This window comes from Amblyomma mixtum, chromosome 2 (genome assembly GCF_055824585.1).
Source record: "Amblyomma mixtum isolate Tamu chromosome 2, ASM5582458v1, whole genome shotgun sequence".
Taxonomy (NCBI): Eukaryota; Metazoa; Arthropoda; class Arachnida; order Ixodida; family Ixodidae; genus Amblyomma; species Amblyomma mixtum.
Genome location: NC_143013.1, coordinates 28681754 through 28703290, shown reverse-complemented (window position 1 = coordinate 28703290; position 21537 = coordinate 28681754). Strand labels below are relative to the sequence as shown.

At 49.3% G+C, this 21537-nt stretch overlaps 1 protein-coding gene across 2 annotated transcripts in view; it reads right to left on the bottom strand.

The window, feature by feature from the left end:
• Positions 1 to 858: 858 nt before the first annotated feature.
• The window catches only part of LOC149358794 (uncharacterized), a 32172-nt gene continuing 11493 nt past the window's right edge, over positions 859 to 21537 (bottom strand). For both annotated transcript variants that reach the window (XM_089568912.1, XM_089568913.1), the window contains exons 3-4: positions 21095 to 21357; positions 859 to 1253 (exon numbers count right to left, since the gene is read on the bottom strand). In XM_089568912.1, coding sequence (XP_089425038.1) covers positions 1016 to 1253; positions 21095 to 21357 — 501 coding nt within the window. In that variant the 3' untranslated portion in view covers positions 859 to 1015. The remainder of the gene's footprint in view (positions 1254 to 21094; positions 21358 to 21537) is intronic.

Sequence of the window (21537 nt, the reverse complement as noted above, 5' to 3'; positions counted from 1 at the left end):
GATGATGTGTCATCGTTCACTGGTTATCCGACTGCAGGCGGGAGTCGTTATGTTCGCAGTTCGCGTAGTACGTGTTTCCTCAGCTACGTCGTGGCTAAGTCGTTAACCTGCCGGCACGCAGCGCATTGCTTCTTGTCATCATTTTATCCTTTTTTCAGTGGGCGCCCACAGACAAAGGAGGATCGCTGAACTGCACGGTGATGCTCACTGGCGTTGGGCATAATGGACGTGATCAGGAAACGTTAAGTGCGTGTAGCGCACTGATGCGCGTATAGCGAATCATTTTTCGCCTTTGCCATACATAGCTTTGTTATAATGACCGATTCGAAGGTTACTTTCTTTTAGACTGCACAAGAAAAGGTAAGACAAAGGCTGCCCTGTCGGCTCTACCACACCTCAGCGCCTCAAATTGAGTGTTCCGTATCAATTTTTTTTCATTGGACCGCTTTCCATCTGTTTTACTGGATTGATTGATTGATTGATTGATTGATTGATTGATTGATTGATTGATTGATTGATTGATTGATTGATTGATTGATTGATTGATTGATTGATTGATTGATTGATTGATTGATTGATTGATTGATTGATTGATTGATTGATTGATTGATTGATTGATTGATTCCTTCGGGCCAACTATGAGTAATGAGGCACGTTGCAATGTTGTGCTTGGGACTATATTTTTTTTCACCTTTGGGATTTTGACTTTATCCCGAAATTTCAGCACTCTGGCATTCTTGCGTTTCGCCTCCGAAGAAATATCGTACATGCTGTGGCCTGGATAGAACCTGCCACCTTGAGCTCAGCCTGCGCGGAGTGTTGTTTTAAACATGCAGAAAGGGAGGACTTACTCAAGAATAGTGTGCTTGCACGAATGCGCCACGTACTTTACAAACTGCGCCTCTTTATTCACGAACTAAATAAAAAATGCAACAAGAGGAGAAACAAATGGATGAAGAACGCGTTTCATGTTTCCTTTGGCCCTGCCGGAATGCACACGTGTGGAGGCCTCGGTTCATTTGCTGGATGCGTCCTGCTGCTCCTGTTCGATGGGCACGATGATGGCCCTGTGTCCCGGGGGCACCGTGATGGTTCGCGTGGCCGCCGTCCTCTGGGGCTGATCCGGCAGCAGCACCGACACGGGCACGTAGGAAGTGGCCGCGGAAGCCGCAGCTGCAGAAGCGGCAGCCGCCGCCGCCGACGCTGCACTACTCGAGGGCCCCCGCGACGGGAACGGTAGCCGAGCCGAAGACCTGCGCACGGGGATTCCACGCCGCAGTGGCAATGATGATACGTGAGTGAATACACCATCCATTAACTTTCCAAGGTGCTTAGGTGCATAGAGAGAAGTTTAATGATAGAGAAGTCGGAGAGATCGCTTGGAGGAGCGTTTCTCTGCCGCTACTTTACACTGGGGGAAAGGGAAAACGAAGGGTAGAAAACGTTTGAATGCGCATATGGGAAATGATGACGTCATAATACAATCAGCCGCATGGAGGGCCTAAGATGATGTCACTGTTCAGGTACACGCAGGCTAGCGCGCACTACTCACACGATATTAAAAGAGTAATAAATAAATAAACTACTTGCTTGTCATGTCCTATAGTTTTTGTCGTTTTGTCTTTGTGTTTTTTTTTCTCTGGCCTATTGTTTTGTTTGTCATGTATCTCCCCCCCTGCAATAATGCCTTCGGGCACTGCACGTATTTTCAGTAAATAAATAAATAAAAAGTAGTACAACCCTACATGCGCGCATCATGTGCATCCAAAAAGATGAATACCTATAGCCGGGGTATGGCATAATGGGGTGTCATGAAGGAGAAGGTCTCGACATAGCCACGCACGAACATTCAGTTGCTCCCATTTTCGCCAGAACTAATTCTTTTGAGAACACTTTTTTTTTTTTAAGTGGAAGATTGGAAACCGATGCACCTTGTGTATTTTGTCAGGTGATCCAGCTAGAGAATTGCAGAGCCGTTTTGCCCGCTGCTAAAAGCTGCGAGTTTTCTTAATTATTCTTGTGTGCAATTTTAGAATCTGTATACTCAAATTCATATTCAGTTTATTTCCGTCAAAATCAACAGATGAGGCTCAAACAAAAAGTGAAGCAAGTTCACTTGATTGCGTTCGAGCCCCCCTTTTCACGGCATACAGTGAGAATTCTATCCTAACATTATGTAATTTACATTTTACAGAACAAAGTAAAAAGTATAGTATATTGTACAGAGCTACATTTGTCTGCAGTGCTTCGGAATAAATAAATAAACATCAATAATGACGCACTTATCCATTCCTCCGCATATTGATTTTTGTACGCACATTCACTGTCCTGCGGGAGCAGGACCGTTACCCCTGACCTTTAACAAAGATTTTGCGTGCACCATCAGCAATATTTTGAAAGTACCGTCAGCAACGTGTTGCATGCGCATTAGTATCCTGTGCATCGTCGACGATCGTAGCTATTCAGTACACGCTTTGCTGGGTTATCTACCATGAGAGTTTTATTTTACTGACCTGTGTTAACGTTGCTTTATTTCCCTCTCACCCACTACAATGACCGTGTGATGTCGGCCTCTAAAGTCAATGAAGAAAAAGTAGTTATCCGATGTATTCGAAATTTCAGATAACTATTAAGTCTTTGCACAGCACCAAAACTATATGTGACCCTCTAACTGCGACCGTAGATCGCATGTAGTAGTTAAGCATATGTAGCACTCATAGCACTGCGTTAAGAACAAGTGGTCCGTGTTAGTGGTGGTGCATCAGTGTGAGAAATAGAGAAATGATGAGCACCCTATAGTTTACAGCTAGCTGTAGTCAGAGAACATTTCATCACAACCTTCGTTTCGATATCATTATGATCCCCAAGGTCGCGTTCACTAACTTTGATCTTCCAGTTATCTCCAAAGAACCCTGTCCTGCGGCAGTTACAGCTATTCTCTTCATGTTATAAAAATCAATAACTCCAAACTGTCTTGCCCGGCAACAGTAACAAGGGCCTAAATGAATGTGGAAAGGTGCACTTCGCCAAATGTACCTTCTGTGGTTGTCTCTCCGAAGCCTCCTCCCTTACCTCGCCCTGAGGCCCATACCCCTGTGGCCAGCAGGAGTAGGCCTATAGCTTACAGCTAGCAAAGACCCCACTGGCAGAGAAACTGCACAGTCATTGAAGCTTTTACTGAGTGCCCACATTGCCCCACCAGGAGCCTGAACATCTACCCTCACGTTATACTAAGCTTCATCGTGACTTCCCTCCTCCCCATGTAGAGCGTGGCTCGTTCAGGGGCTCTATCCGGCTTTAGTCCACTTAGCGAAATAGCGTCTCAGTATTGATTTGGTGGTCATTAAAGCCTTTTTAACCTTCTCATTCGCGTTGCCACTGTTGCTTCGTTAATCAAAAATATTCGTTTTCGATGTTGTGTTCAGAAATTGCTCATGCGTTCTTCTTTATCTGTCATGGGTCTCGTGTGCGCACTTGTTGCGTTATATGCGGATATAACAGTTATCTCACCCTGTATTTTCTTCTCAGTGTAATTGCAGAACAAAGCACTCCTCTTCTAAAGAAAAAAAACGAAAGGTCCTCCCATGTAACTGCATGGTCCTCAAGAACGACCTATCTGACGTCAGGTGTTCGCTAGCGACCTCATAAACACTCCGAAGTCGCGAACCCCAACCTCGTAGCCATCTACCGGCGGCGTCGAAAAGTTATGTGCTCCCCTGAGTCAAGCACTGCTCGACGGAGCAGCAGCAAGATCAGGAACGGCGGCGGAATGCAGGCAGCCTTCTTCCAACCGCAGGAAGCAGCAACAGATAGGGCACGCGCCCAGAGCGCCGCTTCGCGTCAGCGCGGCCCGCGAAAGCCCTCCGTGATTGACAGCGGCGTCACAGCGCTGCCCGCCGCCGCAGTCACACGGCTTGAGCAGCGGGCCGCTGATGCTGCCTACTCCTACACCGTACTGCCGCTACTCTTCTACGACGCCGAGTCACGAAAAGACGACGCCACGCAGGAGAGAGGGAGAAAGAGAAGAAAAAATGAAAGGAGGTTCCGGCGAGGCACGACTGTTTACCATATTGACTGGCACATAGTAGGTCGCACTTCCGTTCGTGAACCTACTGCCCTTAAAAAAAGCGGGCGCGTCAAATACTCCGGTCACGCGCTCGGTGTACAGCCCCTCTCTTTGTCCGGACGCTCTCCCTCTACCCATCGTCCAGGAGATGAAGGGCCGCACCGCAAGGCATTATGCAGAACCGGCGTCGCTAAACCGACGATGAGCTCGCGTCTCGTCCCGGACCTAGCAAGCGAGCGGGTTGGCGGCCTTAAATTCGAAATGGAAAGGAAAACAGAAATTTAAGACGGACGCAGCGTTCGCCGCTTTAAAGAAAACACGCCGACATCACCACCACCAGGTGTACCGAGCACGATGTCACCCTCCCGAACCGAGCGCACTGATTACGTAGGCGTCCGTCCGTCCTGCCGGCGACGCGACAATCCGCTCGCAGCGCCCTCACCGCGAGAGGAGCGGTGTCGCGCCGCGACAGCAAACAACGGAGTTGCGTCGGTTGCGTGCCGTCGCTGCCGTGAGCAGCCTGAGAATATGTAATATCCTCGGCCAGGGATTTGGTTACTCTCTTTCCCTACCGCTCGTGCCTTCGTACGCGCAACGCTGCGGTGCGCGATGCGAAAATATTGCGTCACGATGTCAACGCATTCGCCCTGTGAGTCCAAGTGATACGCGGCGCCGTAGGTGGGCGCGGCTGCCGTGGCGGCTTCCCGCCGAGTTAAGAGTCGCTGTTGCGACGTCTCGATTCCTTTCTACGTATGACGTCACGAGAGAGTGACAGATCGCTTCGAAAAGCCTCTCTGCGTCGCGTTAGGTTAGGCGTTGGATACTGTTGCCTGCACAAAGCTAGAGGTGATGTTGGCGCATGTAACCTCAGTGTTGCTTTCACACCGGCAGCTCCTACTTCAGGGTAAGCAATATCGGTGTAGTACGTCATAGCCTGAAACTCGATGCTCCGCGCAGGATGTAAACGACGTCTAGAATATTTTTGTTTCTTAGTTGTTTCTTGAAAGACAAGACGAAGTGAAATAAAAACGGGAACAAAAAAAAAGGTTTTGTCAGCATAAATCAACAACAGGACAAAAGTATCCAGGATGTCAGAGCGGCAACTGAAGTCGGTACCTCTGTTGTTGGCCGATGGCCTGAGGCCACACTTTTGGCGGCGGTGCAAGTTGGAGTCGGATGTTGTACTCACGCCCAGGGAATGTGGACACACGCTTCTAGTTTGTACTCTTGCCACCACGAGCCGCATGGCATTATCAGCGCTGTAATTTGGAATGTTCGGTACACTTCAATGATTTCTTTTTCTGGGGGGGAGCGAGGGGGAGGGGCTGTCGGAAATAGTATGTGTGAGCACAGGAAGAATTTTATGGGTCAGATTTTGCAGCGAAGAGGAAGAGCCTGCCTTGAATATTAGCATGGTCGCGCACAATCTCTCAATGCTTACTTTTCTCAAAATTAAAAGTTTAAAATATCCACACTGAGTTACGCGGTGCTTACTACTGGCGTCCGACAGATGGCGCTAGTTGCCGAATGTGCCGGAAAGTTGGGCATGTGTGTGGTGTTTAAATGGGGCGATCGTTGGCAGACGTAGCACCCATGCGCTTAAATATCTTTCGGCACGACCTGGAGATTTTTGTCCCCAAAAGAGCGCGTGAAAGCTGAAGCTCTTACAATTCGTTGTGCATGATATTACTCAAACGCGGATGTTTGTAGTCGTTCAGTGAACAGAGAGCGCTCGGCTCAAGCTCACAGTAGTCGACAAGAACCACGAGGCATTGGACCAGGCGTATGGCAGACTCGTGCGCAAAGCTCTCTACTGTGAAGAGTGGCTTCTAAGTGAGGCTATAAGGGCGCCGTTATTACAAGCAGTTCGCTCATGCCTCTACCCGACGTATGCCTACACGGATACGGCACTTACGACCTTCCAATACCGTCACTTTTCAATTGATATTGTGGCAGGGAGTGTTCAACGCGTATGGAACATCACAATATAATTCGCTTTTCAGCAGCGAGAAAGTATGTCGCGTTCTCGCAGGCAAACCGCTAAAAACGAGTTCATTCGAGCAATTTCATTGCGCTCAGAAGATAAACTCGAAAAATTACATATAAGCCGCGATTGTAAGTGAATGTTTCTTTGCTTGCTTGCTTGTTTGTTTGTTTGTTTGTTTCACATGATTCTATTCATAACAAAAGAAGGTGGCCGAACCTGCCGCTGCGCAGACAATTAGCCACCGGCCCAATTTTATACTTTGGCACGATAGTGTGACAAACTTAATTTTACGTTTACATAGGCTGATATATTCTTTGCAGCGTACATGTGACGTGACTTTGTCGCTGAGTGTCTGCAAGAGCTGACGAACCACGCAGCCACGCAGTGGGACATTGAAGCGAATTGGGTTGTTCTTGTTTAGAGAGCCATGGTCTGGAGAGACATTTATTTCCAGCTCATAGGGTCGTCCCATCCCTTTCCGAGGTCACGTTAGTTGGGCATGGTAAAGTTGTCATTGAAAACGGAAATCGGCGTGCGGTCGGCTCTAATCCGTCGTAGCGTGAGACGGATTCAGCAGCGGTGGCGGCAATGGAGCGGCCGAACGAGTAGCCTTCGAAAAAATCCGCAAGGTCGCCCGTACGCGTTTTCTTTGAAGGCACGTTAAGCTAAGTTAGTTTGACTAGTGAAGGTGTTGTTGGGCCGGGTGTGGTTACCGCACGCATGACTCTAATCCGCTTTCCGTGTCGAATCATGCCTCGCAAAGCATCGACCAAAGCGCGCCCTGGACGGTCAGTCCGCTGGGAAAAGGCCATGCCGTTGCGTGTGCTCTGTGAATAGAGGGCACTGCGGTATGCGAGCGCGCCTGCGCGCCTCGTACCGACGATTGTTAAGTATACTTCGCTTTGTTATCCAAACCGCTTCCGTAGTTCCTGCCCCCGACGCTACCTCTAGAAGTTTTCCCATGGCTCATTGGTTGCCCCAATCCTCGCAGGAAAAAGCAGCGACAAAAGGCTTAAAAATGATCTCAAGGCAACGCGGCTCCACATAGCTTATGAAGCCCTGAGACCAGCTGACGTTGACGGAGAAAAACTAGTAGGCCTCGCTGCCGATCGGTTTTGCGTCAGGCGCACCGTCGCGAAGAAAAAGTTGACCCGAGTCGTCAAAGAGCTGCACGTTTTACTGTTTCATCTCCGTAGTGAGGCGAGCTGAACTTAGCAATAACGGGCACGATAAGTCTTATACGGACAGGAGGTCTTAGCACTTTTAGATGAAGATGAGCTATGCGCTACTTACTAGGCTGCGTTCGTACTTTGTCAGGTGGAAGTACAGTCATTTCGTCAGAATACTCAAGAGGTGCTTTTATCATAGCGGAGTCGTGCTTGCGTTTTAGCGGGCGCCAGCTGCGAACGCGCAATGGCCCCGCCTGGACCCACTCATGCCTCAGCGCAAGTGCAGGAGGCGTCCGGTATATGTCTATGCACCTCCGCTATGCTGAAATTCTCTATTATCGTGTTCAGCAACCGTAGGAAGGAAGCTTAAATTGCATGTAGCAGAGTCCCCGGTTGGAGAAACTGCATTTTTTTTCCTTTTACCGTATGGCGCTGCTTATGGCCTTAGATAGACAGCCTCATATCGGCCTCCTAACTTCTCCAGTTTGCGCACAGGCTACTATTTATAAGGCAATTCAAATCTGCGGTAGGCTCACTGTACGGCGCCGAAAACTCCATTCGGGACAACGCAGGCGCACATAGCGTTGCAGGTTCGATGCACTGTAATATCTACTAGCTCAGCGAAAGTGCAAAACGACAGCGACTCCGCGCATTCAGTCTGCATGTCTCTTTTCTTTTCTCTATTCCCACTCCTCTCGGTCTCCTTTTTTTTTTTTTCTTAACGCAGGATAAGCACAACAAAGCACGTCAAAAGGACACTGCAAAGACTCAATCAAGCCGGAGTCATTCAAGCGTCACGTTAAGTCGAACTGTACGAGGCAATTTTGCGTTCCTTCGTCTATTCACGCAGTTGTCGGGAAAATGGAGGAGGGAAGGGGGGGGGGGGGTACAAAGTACAAATCGGCGAGCTCACGGATGGCGTGCACGGTAAGCCACGACCGCGGAACGCGTCCTTTTGTTCTCAATCACCCTGGGTAGTCTGACAGCCGCAACGTTCGCTGGTCGGGCTCAGCCAAGGACGAACACACCATATGCGGACACAATGTTTCTTGATTGCGCTTGCTTCATATGGGCGAATCCTAATATGTTCATGCAACAAGTGATGGCTAACATGCCGCGATCACAACAAACCAAATGTGAGCCGCCGTGGTGCCGAACGCACAGCAATAGTTTCACAATGCGATGGTTAAAACACGAAACGCAAAACGAGCATTGATGGCGGCATTGTTGTTTTCCAGCAAAATATTAATGGTTAATGGATTTTGACGTGTCAAGGTAACGTTGGTTCATAACGCACGTCGTATAGGGGACGCACGTATTGCTATTTGTAGGGCTTCTTTTCGGGGTGTTTTTTCTTTTTTTTTTACATGATAGATTATAAACGGATGCAGTGCTCGCTACTTCACGGAAACTACTTTGCAACAATATTGTGTTACTGTGGGTACAAACGTGTTTCCCACAGATTTCGGCGCATTCAGAGCTAACAAACCATATGACACAGTCCCTACAAGCAAGATAACCGCTAAGTTTCATGGGAGACAGTGAAATTGTGAAGATGAAATTCAAGAACTCCTGTGCACTAGGGTTTGAGTGAGAATGATAAAACCCCACAAATTATTCATTCCCGCCCTGCAACGGCGTGCGTCATAGACCATAGTGTTACCTTTGCAAGTATAAATCCGTTAGCTATTAACGCTCAACCATTAACGTGTACGCTGCGAAAGAACAAAGCAGCCACTGATGCTTGTTTGAAACTTTGAGGTTTAACCGTCGCATTTCGAAATCAACTCAGCGGGTTCGGTGCCACGGTAAGCCACATTGGATCTGTTGGAGTCATTAGTTGCATGACCATAACAGGACCCGCCCATATGAAGCAAGCACAAGCGAGTCAGCATTCGCGCACGCATAAACATCCCTGTTTCAATGCGACCAGCTAGCGTTCCGGCTGTCAGACTTTCAGGGTAACTGAGCATGAAAGGACGCGCTTGACAATCGTTCTTTACCGTGCACCTTGCCGTGGACTCACGGGTTTTCACCCCTCTCCACCTCCGCCTCCGCCCCTATCTCTTGACGACTGCGCGAAAGGTTGAAAGAATGCAAAGTTGTGTCGTATAGTAAGGCGTAACGTGCCGCTTGAATGACTCCGGCTTGATTGAGTCTTTGCAGTGTCTTTTGTCCGAGCTCGACGGCTCGGCTGTTTTGTTTCTTTATGTTGTGACCAGTTTAAGCCTTATGAGTTAGCTAAAAAAAAAACAATTCCTAATAAAGAAAGACGAGCGAGCTGCCTATACATACGTTATTTGTTAAAAATATGCCCTCCACTGGTTTTGTTTCTGCGCAAGCAATGCATTACGGCTCTTGTAGCATTCCTTACTATCGTAATCTCTGGATGGTGAAGAGGACTGTCACCCTCTCCCTCGAAAATTTTGGAGTGCTGGCAGTCCAACAAGGGCCATGTTACACGGTCCAGAGTATAATCTGTGGACTACGCATTTTTATGAAAAACTGCACCTGCCGTACTTCGATGTTACATGCATGCCGCTTCCTTCTCTAACCCCTGCCTTTTCTGCCTCCTTTCCTTAGCCTCGTTCCCATTAAGTAGAAAGAGATATTGAGATTCGAAACGCGTGAAGACGAAGAGCAAATTTCTTTCGACATTTAACAGTGGGGGGGCCTCTTACGATCCCAGATGCGCGGCATTTTATCGGTCTCGTGCCTGCCGCCTTCCAAGAACAAATGGCAGTGCATAGCGCGCGTCATAAATTATCACCTACAAGTTTACCGTATTTTTTTTTTCTCTATTGTCAACGAAACCGTGTAAGAAGCACCGGGAAATCGTAATCTAAGTGTGGTTTCCTCCTACGCAGGTCGTATGGCTCTGGCTAAGCAAGCACGCGAGCGGAGCGCATTCGGGTTTGGGTGAAGTGTGGCAGAGGACGGGCACCTATCGAAAAAGAACGGAAAAGCGGAGGAAGAAACAGGCTCCATCGTGTAATTCATATGATGCTCGAGCCATTTCCTTGCCGAGCCTCCTGCGCACAAGGACACTGCACTACCTTGCGCCGTATATTCACTGTCGAATAAAGTACACGCCTCGTACACACGACAACATTATAACCACCGCCCCGCCCACGAACACGGGCCTCCCCGATGGCTTAGTTACCTTGACGCTTCTTCGCCTCTTGTTTTTCCTCTGCAAGCCTCGAGCTTGTTAAACAATCGCGGCGAAAAAGTTACTGCCGCGAACACGCTAACGTCCAAACAACGTCGCATTTTATTATACAAGCACCGCCACTATGCAGGCTTCAAGCCCTCACTCGGAATGCGGTCGCCGTGAGTATTAAAGCGCCAGCCAGCAGGCTCGTAAAGTTTACTGCATCTAAAGCCGCCCGCACGCGCTTTACATCCAGTGTGTATAAAACCCGACTGTGTAGACATCGACGCCCTGTCCGCGGTTTCCCCGCTACCATTTAACCGCTTCACTTCTGGTATATCCGACGAATATGCACGCTCCAAAACGAAGGGTCCAAGGGCATAAAAGAGGGACCCGTTTTAAGAAGAAAAACAATAAGCATTCCTCAGAGCACGCGAGTGGCATCCAAAGAAGAAGCGATCCACGGACGCTCTCACAAAAGAAGTACTTCGTCGTCGGACCCTGCGCGGTCATTGTTTCCGGGGTGGCGTAGTTTGTGAGCGCGCGCCGCAACCACACAGACCGACCGGGGCCGGAACTGCCATCGATTTTCGTGCTGCCCATTGTGCTGACTCGAAGAGCCGGCTGCACGAAAGGGAGAGAGGGAAGGAGAGGGAGAGTGCGCACTCCAAATCACTCCGCGCGCTCTGCAACACACGGCAGGCGTTGAGAGGTGAATCAGCTCGAGCTCGTTCCACCACCGGATGCGCGCACGCTGTCTGAGCAGGATAATAAATGACTCCGTTCGCTCTCTCGCCGGCGAATTTTCATCTTTCGATTAACTTTTCCTGTGTGAATGCGCGAACACAATACGGACGAGACTTGAGAAAGTTATACCGCGAGGGGCTTTGCATATTTTGACGCGCGTTATATTGGCCCGAGTCGCGGGCGCGTCAGAGTGTGTTTGTTTAGCATCCTGCGTGGTATTCCAAATGGAATCTGTATTCTGGTTGAGACGGACGTGTGTCATTCCAAGCGCGCATGCGCCTTGGTCACTGTTGCGGAACAAAGTAGTGTCTCTCACGAAATGCCCCCTCGCCTTTCGCTACTCTTCCAAGGACACGTAGTTGTACAAGCTTTCGAGCTGCGCGCCTTCGCCGTGCTCAAAATAAAAAGAATAATAATAATAAACAGAACTGAAACTGCGCAAGGAGTCCTTATTGGCTTCCGCATTTGTCACAGATTGCATCAGCCTTCATGACGACGACTCAAAATTTGGCTGCCTCGATAGAAGTAGTTTCCTCAGTGGCTGTCCTGTGCGAGAAATACTACAAAAGGCTTTGAAATTTGAGTTTTTTTTTTTTACTCAAAAGGCGCTAGGCGCGCAGGTATGGCAAGCAGACATGGTAGACCTCTGACTCAAAATACTTTGGTCAGAGAACTATAATGAGCACAAGATAATTCGCCTTGCCAGAAAAGATTGCGCCGGGGCTCAAGTTCCCTACTTCGCTCACTTCTACCTTTATGATCCAGCACAGTGGTCCTCCAGCCTTTCTATACGTGTCTTATTTGTCGAATGCCCGCTGAAGAATACTCACAAGAAGTGGTTGTCTGCGAGGCCCTTTGCTTCTCGAGCACGGGAGTGAAACAGTTAATCTAGCGTTTTGGATAAAAATCTTCACTCCATGTAGTGGAACCCGTAGGGCGCCCTTAAACACCAAAAAGTCCTCGCAAGTGAGGTTGAGTGTTCCTTAAAAAGCTTTATAGCTTGAGTAGTGCCATAGGTTCTGCACTACAAGGCTGAAAGGCAAACCACGTGGTCTAAAGACATTTGGCTAAGGATGCACCCATTGATCAGCAATATTCTCTGGCCTTGACATCAGCATCAATTGAGAAGTCGAATCGATAATCTTTAGATCACTTAGATCATTTTCACTTCTCGATCCCGTGCCGGACCGGGTGGATTACAGCTGGCTTCACGAGGAGACATTCCTCGGACTTACCAAGAAGATACTAGGTGAGGGTTCCACCCTTGTCAGTCCAGAAGCATTTAGAGTTTTAACACAGCGTTATTATACACCGCTACCATTACCGCGGCCGTCAGCCGCTCGCTAAGCATAAGCAGTGCGGGCACGCACCGAGAACAGAACATTTTAGCTCACCGCTACTGCGCGACCACTACCGTTACCGAACCTGCAAGGAAGCGCGTAGGCGCGTGCTTCAACTGCGTGGCTAGTGCCCGGAAACACGGTAGCGGTAGCTTCATCGAGTAACGTTATGCTAAAACTCTCTAATCATTGAAGGGCCACATCCAGAAGCGTCTCTCTCTCTTTCTCTCCAGTCGAGGGTCATGAACCACTTTAAGACTATCAAAACCTGCCATGTGCATCGATATAGTTTGCAGAGCATACATCACTGCACACTATCCTCTCATGCACGACGGGTCAGCGGAAAACAATGATCGAACAAACACGATCGCTCCACGTTTCGCGGTATAGCGCCCGCCTTCAGCCGCTGCTCTAACTGAAACCATTTGTACCAGACCGCGCGGATGCCGCTGTCGTAATGAGCGCGAGCCACGCCGCGTGTACGCATATATGCGAGCGCATATGTAGTTCAAGACTGCGACGAGCACGTTCACCGACAGCACACAACGTGTCGTGTGCGTGTGTACGCACGAGTGTGGCCGCTGGGGAAATCTATCAGCACGGTAATGCAATCGATCCCGTCTTATCTGTGCGGGGCATCGCAGCGGAGACGCTGCGAAGGACCTTAATGGAGCACGACTGCATTCCAAACACGGTCGCACAGCCGCTCCGCGAAGCCCGACGCCGAAAGTTATAGAACGGAGCAGTAGGAAGGCTGCTGCGAGACAATTGCCGTAACGCTCCGTCCCGCTTTCTTCGTCCGGTTGATTGCTGGCTTCAGAGAGCGAATGCTGGAGGGAAGACGGCAAGCAAGCAGTCGAGTGAGGAGCGCGCGCGAGAGCCCTGCGTGATCGGGGTCGCGATGCTCACGGAACGAATGCGAGGAGGAGGGGACCGCTTTCGTTCTCGGAATTGGAATGCTGGTGGAGTTGACCACCACAGCGGTATAGTATACGTCGGGACTGTTTTGCTCGTTCTTTCACGGACATCTTTCACGGACGGAAACAGGGAAGTGGCGGCACGTCAGGATAGGTACAGCTTCGTTGGACGCAAGACGGGCCGGAAGACGCGTACGGAAGCTCTACGCCGGAAATGTACGGCTCGCTTTCGTAATGGGAAGGTGAGAGGGCAAACGTTTGCGTCGGCGTGCCGGCGGAGATTCCGTTTTTGTCTTTTCATAATACAAAAGGCTGTTATAAAAGTAAGAAAGGTGGGAAAAAGGGGGCTCCGAAGTCCGAAGAAGAGATGACAGCAATACCAGTCTACCCGAGTGAAGTGCTATTTATCGTGTGCTAACGAACGCCCAATCCTGTCGAATGTTCATTCAGTCACGAATTATTTGTACTGAAGTAAATATTAATCCTGACCGAAATCAACTCGCCCGACTTTTCGCACTGACCGGGTGCTAACTAGGTTGAAAGCTGCACCAACGCTTGACCTCGTCACGATCCAGCCTGACTTCAGTTTGGACACGTTCGTCAGAACGAAGCACGAGGTTTATTCAGCGACAAGACTGCATACGTTACATCGGAGGAGAACTAGTATATGCATCCTTCTCACTCGTCGCGCCGTGAGCGGAAGCAAGCGATGTAGGTGGGATGCTAAGCGGTCGCGCGAATCAAAACTCGAATGGATAGCACAACTGACCCCGTAAAAGAATGGCCTTTCACATTCGCATCAACCTGCGCGCGTCGTATCCGACGAAACGACGCCCAACTGTTCCTCCTCGTCTTTCACGTTCGCATCACGTGCGGTGGCTGTTATAACCAGAGCAGGGCTGTACGTCAGACTATCCTTCTGTGAGTGCGAATTTCCCCAGCCATCTCTCGCTGAGTGCATTACTGAACCCGTGAAAGATCTCACCCGACAAACTGAAGCGGATCTTATCAAATTATACGCGTTCTCAGACTAGCAAGCGTATTCGGGGGACAAAAGAACGGAACAAACGCGCGCACGGGTAACGCGAGAAACTGAGCATGCAAATGAGCGCGCGTTCTGGAGCCGTCAGTCAGCGGCTGCGGCCACACACGCGCAGATTCGCGGCAGTCAGTCAGTCGCGCGCTTCCTAGAGTGTGCTGCTACGAGTTGCGCGGGGTGACGACCCGACCTTGTCTCGCGGCGCATCAGCGCGGAGAAGGCTTGCGCGCTCAGAGAAGCTTCCGCGTGGAATCGGCGCCCCATCGTTGCCCGCCTCACTGCGCCGTAAATGCGTGCAGTGAGGCGTGAGGTACCTACTGCACGGCGTATGAAAAAGCCGACAGTCACTGAAACAGGGGAAAGCTTGTATGGGAGTATTTCTATATTTTTTTTAGTTTATGGTGACGATCAATGGGAAATTAGTTGTGTAACTTACCTGAAAGATAATCGATTAGAAAGTAGAAGAAAAACAACCACATTCAGCCGGTTGGATCCGAGCCTACAACTCCATATGTCGCGCGCGTGCAGTGCTCCGCCAACTGAACGACGACGGCAGTTCTCCAACCTTTGGGTATTTATGTTACATGCAACCTAACCTAGATGGATGGATGAATGGATGGAAAATAGGAGCGTTCCCTTTTAAACGGGGTGGTGGCAGTTGCCACTATGCTCGGCTTTTTTTCTTTATTTTTGTTTAAGTGTGCTGTAAATTGTTATTAAAATTCGTCATTTTCTTTCAACACGTTTTCCTACTGTTCTAATTTATGTCACCTCGCTTCTTTTGAGCCACCAATCCTCCAATCGCTTTTTGCTAACTTCCACCGCAGATTTATTTACATGACCTTTGTTATCTCTAAACCCTAGGGCCTCAGGAAGAGTAACTGTGCCTGCATCGACATCCGGATGGATATCATCACATTTGAGTATGAAGTGTTCAATTGTTTCTACCTTCAGAGTGTTCCCCAGCGCCACCGTCGGTCATAGCGGCGGACACCGCAAGTGCCACGTAGAACGCGACCGAACGGTGAGGGAGGCAGGTGTGCGAGGACCCTCTTATGCTTTTTATGGCATCGAGACTGCCAGAACAAAGGCCCTAGTGACGCTGTTTAGCAATCAGGGCCTGTGGAGGGGGACAAAAAAAGCGGAAGGGGGAGGGGGGGGGGGGCTGCGGCCAACTGGACAATCCCGGGTCCATGCGTGTCGAGCAGCACTATGTTGTTCGTGAGAGCCCCGAATTTACATGTGTAGCTGTTTTATGCCCTCGCCTAGGGGGGCTGAAGACTGCTTCAGGGATAGATAACGACTGTGGCTCAAGCGTGGTTTATGCTCTTGAAACCTGCGACAACGTGGTTTCAGTGTCGCCTGCCACGAAGCTGTCTTTAGAAATTCTCATATAGACAGTTCTTAATTGCTGCATGTAGACAATATTACGGGCTTATATGTGTTCTTGGCTTTTGTGTGAGTGTGTACCACTTCAGGTTTTATGATCATCACCTGGAACAGCCTTACAGTAGCGTATGCAATAGTGCATCAGCTACCAATCTCCTTCTTTCCTCATTAAAAATTCCTGACGACAGAGACAGAGTGAAAACAGCGCTGTCTCTGTTGTCGTCCGTTCCTTATCTTTATTCGCCCTATTATATGCTACGATGAACCAACAAGCCCAGCAAGCAACCATTCTGTAACAGCCAGCTGGGTAGAGTACCAGCCAAACACATTCAGTCACCATTCAGGAGTTTTTCACTCAGCGGGGTAGGACCAATCCACGGCTGCATTTTTCTTCTGTCTAACTTGCAGATTAAGCTTGTGTGCCATGTTTGCAATGGTGCAAATGGCCTTCGCATATCAAGGGCATTTCCAAGGCGGTTGTCAGTACGTACGCTGTGCAGCTTTGTGTGAAGCGCTGTATACGTTCTACACTTGTGTATATCAGAAGATATACGTACAGCTTTGTAAATATTATATAAAAGTTTGTAAAATTGGGTTTATCAGTCCCTGAATCCCGCAGCGCTCTCCGATTGCAGCACTCAAGGAGGCGATAAGGGGCCTACCCTAAACGACGTACGCCCACCTTGCAAACCCCTCCGTTGTTTCTGTTGTTGGTCAGCTGGCTTGACAATGATGGTTCACGGGGCAAGCGAAACCAACCTAGAAAGCATCAACTGCGCTAGCATGAGAGTGGCAACAAAATACCGCGAGGTAATCTGTTGCGATTTCCCAGATTGACCACAGCGGTGGCCTAGTGGTTGAGTATCCGCCTCGCATGCTGTAGGTGCGGGGTTCGATCTCCAGTGCCACCGGGTATCCACTGGTGACACAATGGGTACAAGCTTCCCCTGGCCTGGTGCTCGGCTTGGCAAATGTGTCTTTCACCCCATCTCGAGCAAACGAAAGTACCTTGTGCCAGGCGCTCTTTGACCGCAGATGCCCTTGAGCTGTGAAAATTCACTATCATCATCAATATTCTCCAGATAAGACGATCTGTTGTTGAGGGCATCTGGTAGCCTAGAAATGCTAAATGCATGTCTTTGTACTTAGCTGCGAGTGACATGACGCTGAAAGGTGCTACTTCGGAAACACGACAATCGAAACATGCGACCTTGGCAGGAAATTACTTCCTTGAAATGGTTGCCCTCTAATTTGCTCGAACATTAAAATATACAATTCTCCCCGATTCTTTCCTTTTTCTCATCTCATTTCACCCCACTGCAGCTCCTCCTCTTTTAAGTTGCATGCACTTTTTACTGCAAGGCTGACCGTTTCAGTATGTTGGAGATCTATGATTCTGCTCTATTGACATCCGTAGCGAAACGCCTTTCACCCTATCTAGTTCGTGAAAGGTGCATATGATGCAATTTGTCGCTCAAATTACGCTGAAAGCTGTTTTCTTTTCTTTTTTTTTCGCTCTTTCCGGTACGCCCCCATTCCCAATCTTTCCTTCAATCCAAGTGAGACATGTCAGGAGCGCAAATTCGAAACAGTCATAGGCGTGCATTGATGTGGCACCGTCGCGGCCTCTATAGCCCACTGCACGCAACTCTTAACGTGCGAACATTATCCACCGCGTCCGTAGCAATGACGCCTCCCTTTCGCACCCGCGCTCTCACCTCAGCAACCGACACCCTGCACGCACGACCGGACAGCGATGCTAATTTATGCCGCTCTCACCGATCTCGCACCTCCGCGGAACCGCCGCATTAGAACGACCCGGTTCTTTCTTTCTTCTTCTTTTCCGCCCGCGTTCCTTTTGTCGCTCTTTTCTTTCACGGCTGCCCTCGTGCGTAGGCGAGCAATGCCGCGAGCCATCGCCGCAGACGTGGACGACGTGTGCGGTTCGGCCGTCAAAGAATGCCGCCCGTCTGTCCCTCGCCGCGTCCACGCCGGATGTCGGTACACGGGTGCCGCTTGTGACGCGCTCCCGAAGCGCGTACTACTACACGGAGAGGCGGTAACTCTTCGGGTTGTGCGTGCGGTGGACAACGAGCGTCTCGAACGAAGGAAAATAACAACAACGATAATAGAAAGAGAACATAAGGCGCTGTTGTGTGTGTCCCACTGAAGTCACCGCGTTCGCCGTGCCTGGTGTCCGCTTCCGGGTTACGGCCTACTCTTGAGTGAAGCGGCTGTGCCGTACGGACAGTGCAACATCGACGGGGTCGCCGCACTGAACCACTCTCCTTTTGTGCAGCTATTCCTTGCCACTTTTCTTCTTTCTTTTGTGTATAATGCCACTTTTCCTGATCTTCAACCCCATTTCCGTTGCCCTTTGGGCACAGCTTGTAATGCCAGCAACAGACGATGTACTGTATGTCTCCCGTTCGACATTGCGACGGCGATTACAACGGCAAAAACAGCGAGCGCCTGGGAGCTTTACAAAGGCTTCCCAGGCCAGCGCGCGTGATACCGGAACGGGTTTGAAGCCACGAGATGGCGCTACTGGCGCGCTGAACGGCTTTCTGTAGAAGGCCTACAGCTAAAACTTCTATAGTTGGATAGAACTGAAGAATGCAGCGGTAAATGCTTCGCAAATGAAGCCCTTCAGCCAATAGCATCGAGAAATTTTCATGACTTCACCGCTAACCCGGTTACCTCATTATTAATCTCTCTTCACTTGCGCCCCCTGCTATGTTACACTAGCAGGTGCGACAGGATTAGCCATGACATCATGACAGTCTTCGACGTCACTAGTTGGAAGGCTTCTTTTGAGATGGATTTCCCGCGGCGTTCTTGGATGGACCTGACTATAGAGAACATCCAAAGCTTTAAATCTTCATGAGCTCCAACAGCACGGAAAGAATTACACTGCACGATCTGCGAATTTTTCGGTATATGGCGATCTGGTATACCTGCACGTTGCACTTAATACATATCCATAAATTCTGGACTAAGCGCATTTTTCAACCGGAAATAGTTTAAGAACTATATTTTTTTCACATATCTTAAGACTGCACCATAACAACCAACCTGCCTGCAGATCTCCTCTAGGCAGGCTTGCATTTTTTTTTTTTTTGCTATTAACATTTTTGCTATCGTCAAAAACGTTCCCCGTTGGTTTTCTGTGGGAATCTTAATTACTCGATACAAGCGAAGGACAAACTTTAAAAAGATTTTGCTACACATTGGAAGAACAGACCATTATGTTCAATATTTCCATAACAGTACGTTACAGTATTCCACTATTCAAAAATTAATGTCCAAGAATCCTGGACTGGTCGACCTTTGTGAACTTACACATGCTACCTCGAAGAGTTTAACTCAACGCGAGTGGTTGGGCAGCGTTCCTAGAAAATTAGTCCAGCATGCAGGAAGGAGGAAGTGTATTCATCACCTTGAAAGATACTGCTTTGTAGCACCCTGTGTATTACGATAAGACCTGGTTGTCAGCTCCTCGTGCCACCTATTTCTAAGATAAGAAGATAGAAAATTACGGTGATTCCCTTGCGAAAGCAAGAGCAAAGACCACGAGGTGCCACAGATCAGTGGGGCTGCTAATTAATTTCCATTGCCTGGAGTCCTGTGGCATACGCTGAAACATCACTGCAAGTAAGTCGCTGAGCTCTGTATACATAGTCGAAGCGTGTGAGCCTCAGGCGAGACTCTACGCCATGTTGCAGCGATCTCGTGCCCCGGCGTCCGTGCTCCCAGCCGCTGTTTGGATGAAAACAAAACCTCTTTCTTCATTACAACGCGGAAATTCGGCCGCTACAACGAGACATTAATTGCGCATCCTGGTCAATTACGCTTCAAGCGCCCTGTAATTAGCAATACGGATGAAGCCGGAACAAAGGTCAACCGCTTGTCGCTCGCAAGCGAAAAGAGTCGACCGCAATTATTTAGCTGGAAAGCTAAGCGGAAATGGGTTGCGTCTTCTTTTTTCGCGCCACAACTCGTCCCCATTCTCGTACGGAGTGTCGTCATCTTATGCAAGGTGGTTAGTTTGGCACTGTATAACACCAGAGATTGCAGAGAGGGAAGTGGGGAGGTGGGCTGGTTTAAAGCCGGAAATCTCACTTGATGCCGCAGGCGTCGTTACAAGCACGTTAGCACACGTACCACCATGGCAGAGAATGCTGCATAATAAGACGGATAACTTCCGTGCCTGTTTTTCGGGGTTAGCAATCCCTCCTACACATGGAATAGTCAAGTATGCCGTAAAAGCGATCTACTTTCGCTTGGTTCGTGGGTGCTCTTCTCACAGGCAGAAGAGGCGTGATTGAGTATTCGGCGACTACCCTATTAAATCTGGAATAGTTATAGGCCAGTGAAGTTGAACTGGTGGTGACGTAAAATTTCCTCTTGAAACGCTGTACTTCGTTCAATGAACTGCTTCGTCAGGTAGTATTATCATTCTGTCCTAATTTTTTCCCGTATTTCAAAGGCAGCACCTGCAATTTAATGTGCACATCGCTGTTGAAATCGCTGCATAGGCTGTCGATAGCACTATGTGAATTAATCAAGCTGCCTTGAGCCGTGAGATAGGCTTCAAAACAAAGAGTCCAGCTTGTGGAACTGAGAAACTTGAGCTCACGCAAGGTATTTACCTGGCAAGCTTGGTAGACGGAAGGCGCAACATTGTAAATAAGAATAGACTTTGAGTACACTGCCAATGGCGGCCTTACCCCTTACCGAACGCCTAGCATGAAGCTCGAAATTAAATGTTTCTTTCCAGAAAAAGATTAAAGACGAAGTAGCACAGAAAGCATCTGCAAAATACAGAGAATGTGGGCGTGTCTTTACGTCATAAAAGCAACAGCGGTCGTGGTTGTCCTGTGGGTTCTTGTTGCGACGTAGAAGCGGATTTGCGCCATGTGCTGTACGTAGATCCATCCAGCCCTGAAATCAGCCATTATCCTATGTATACCTGGCAGCAACAAGTCTGTCGTTAGACAGCGAAGCATGCACAGTGACCTTATCATCTTTTTTTTTTTTTCAACCTCATTCATTCCAGAAACCTCTTTTCGCATAACTACATCATTACATCTACGTCTTGAGGCAGTCATCAATGTACTGAAAAAAAAAAAAAAACTACCAAAGCTGTAAATGCTATTTTCAAATGAAAGCCAAAAATTTTTGATTCGGGAGAGGAAGTGTGGAAGAGAGGACATGGTAAATGGGGGTGGATAAATGGGGAGGTGGCGGCGAGAGCGGAGGAGGGTCCAACACTTTCCACCTCACCTGAAGACGACGTTGGCGGGGTTTAGGCTGGCCGTGCCGGGCTCATTGGTGAGCACCTCGGCGCGGAAGCCGCGCTCGTCGGCCACGTAGTTGACGCGGCGGCTGCGGCCGTCGGCGGTGCGCAGCGTGTAGAAGCCGGTGACGCGACCGGTCACGTCGGCCGTCTCGGAGCGGCCGTGCGAGGAGCCGTCCCGGGGGTCGGTCGCCGTGTAACTGAACGAGTAGGGCCTCCGGGGAGCAGCCACGGCCACGGGGGTTTCCTCCTGGAAGAAGCAGGGGAGGTGTGCACGCGGAGCTCACGCGCAAGCATCGAAAAAAAAAAAATGTCCAGAGGGACACCTAATTACCTTACGTGTTGGCAGTGCGATAGCATCAGAAGCTGTTGATGCCTTCACCGAAAGTGACGTCAGTTTCCTCCACACAATGGGCGAACTTTATGACCG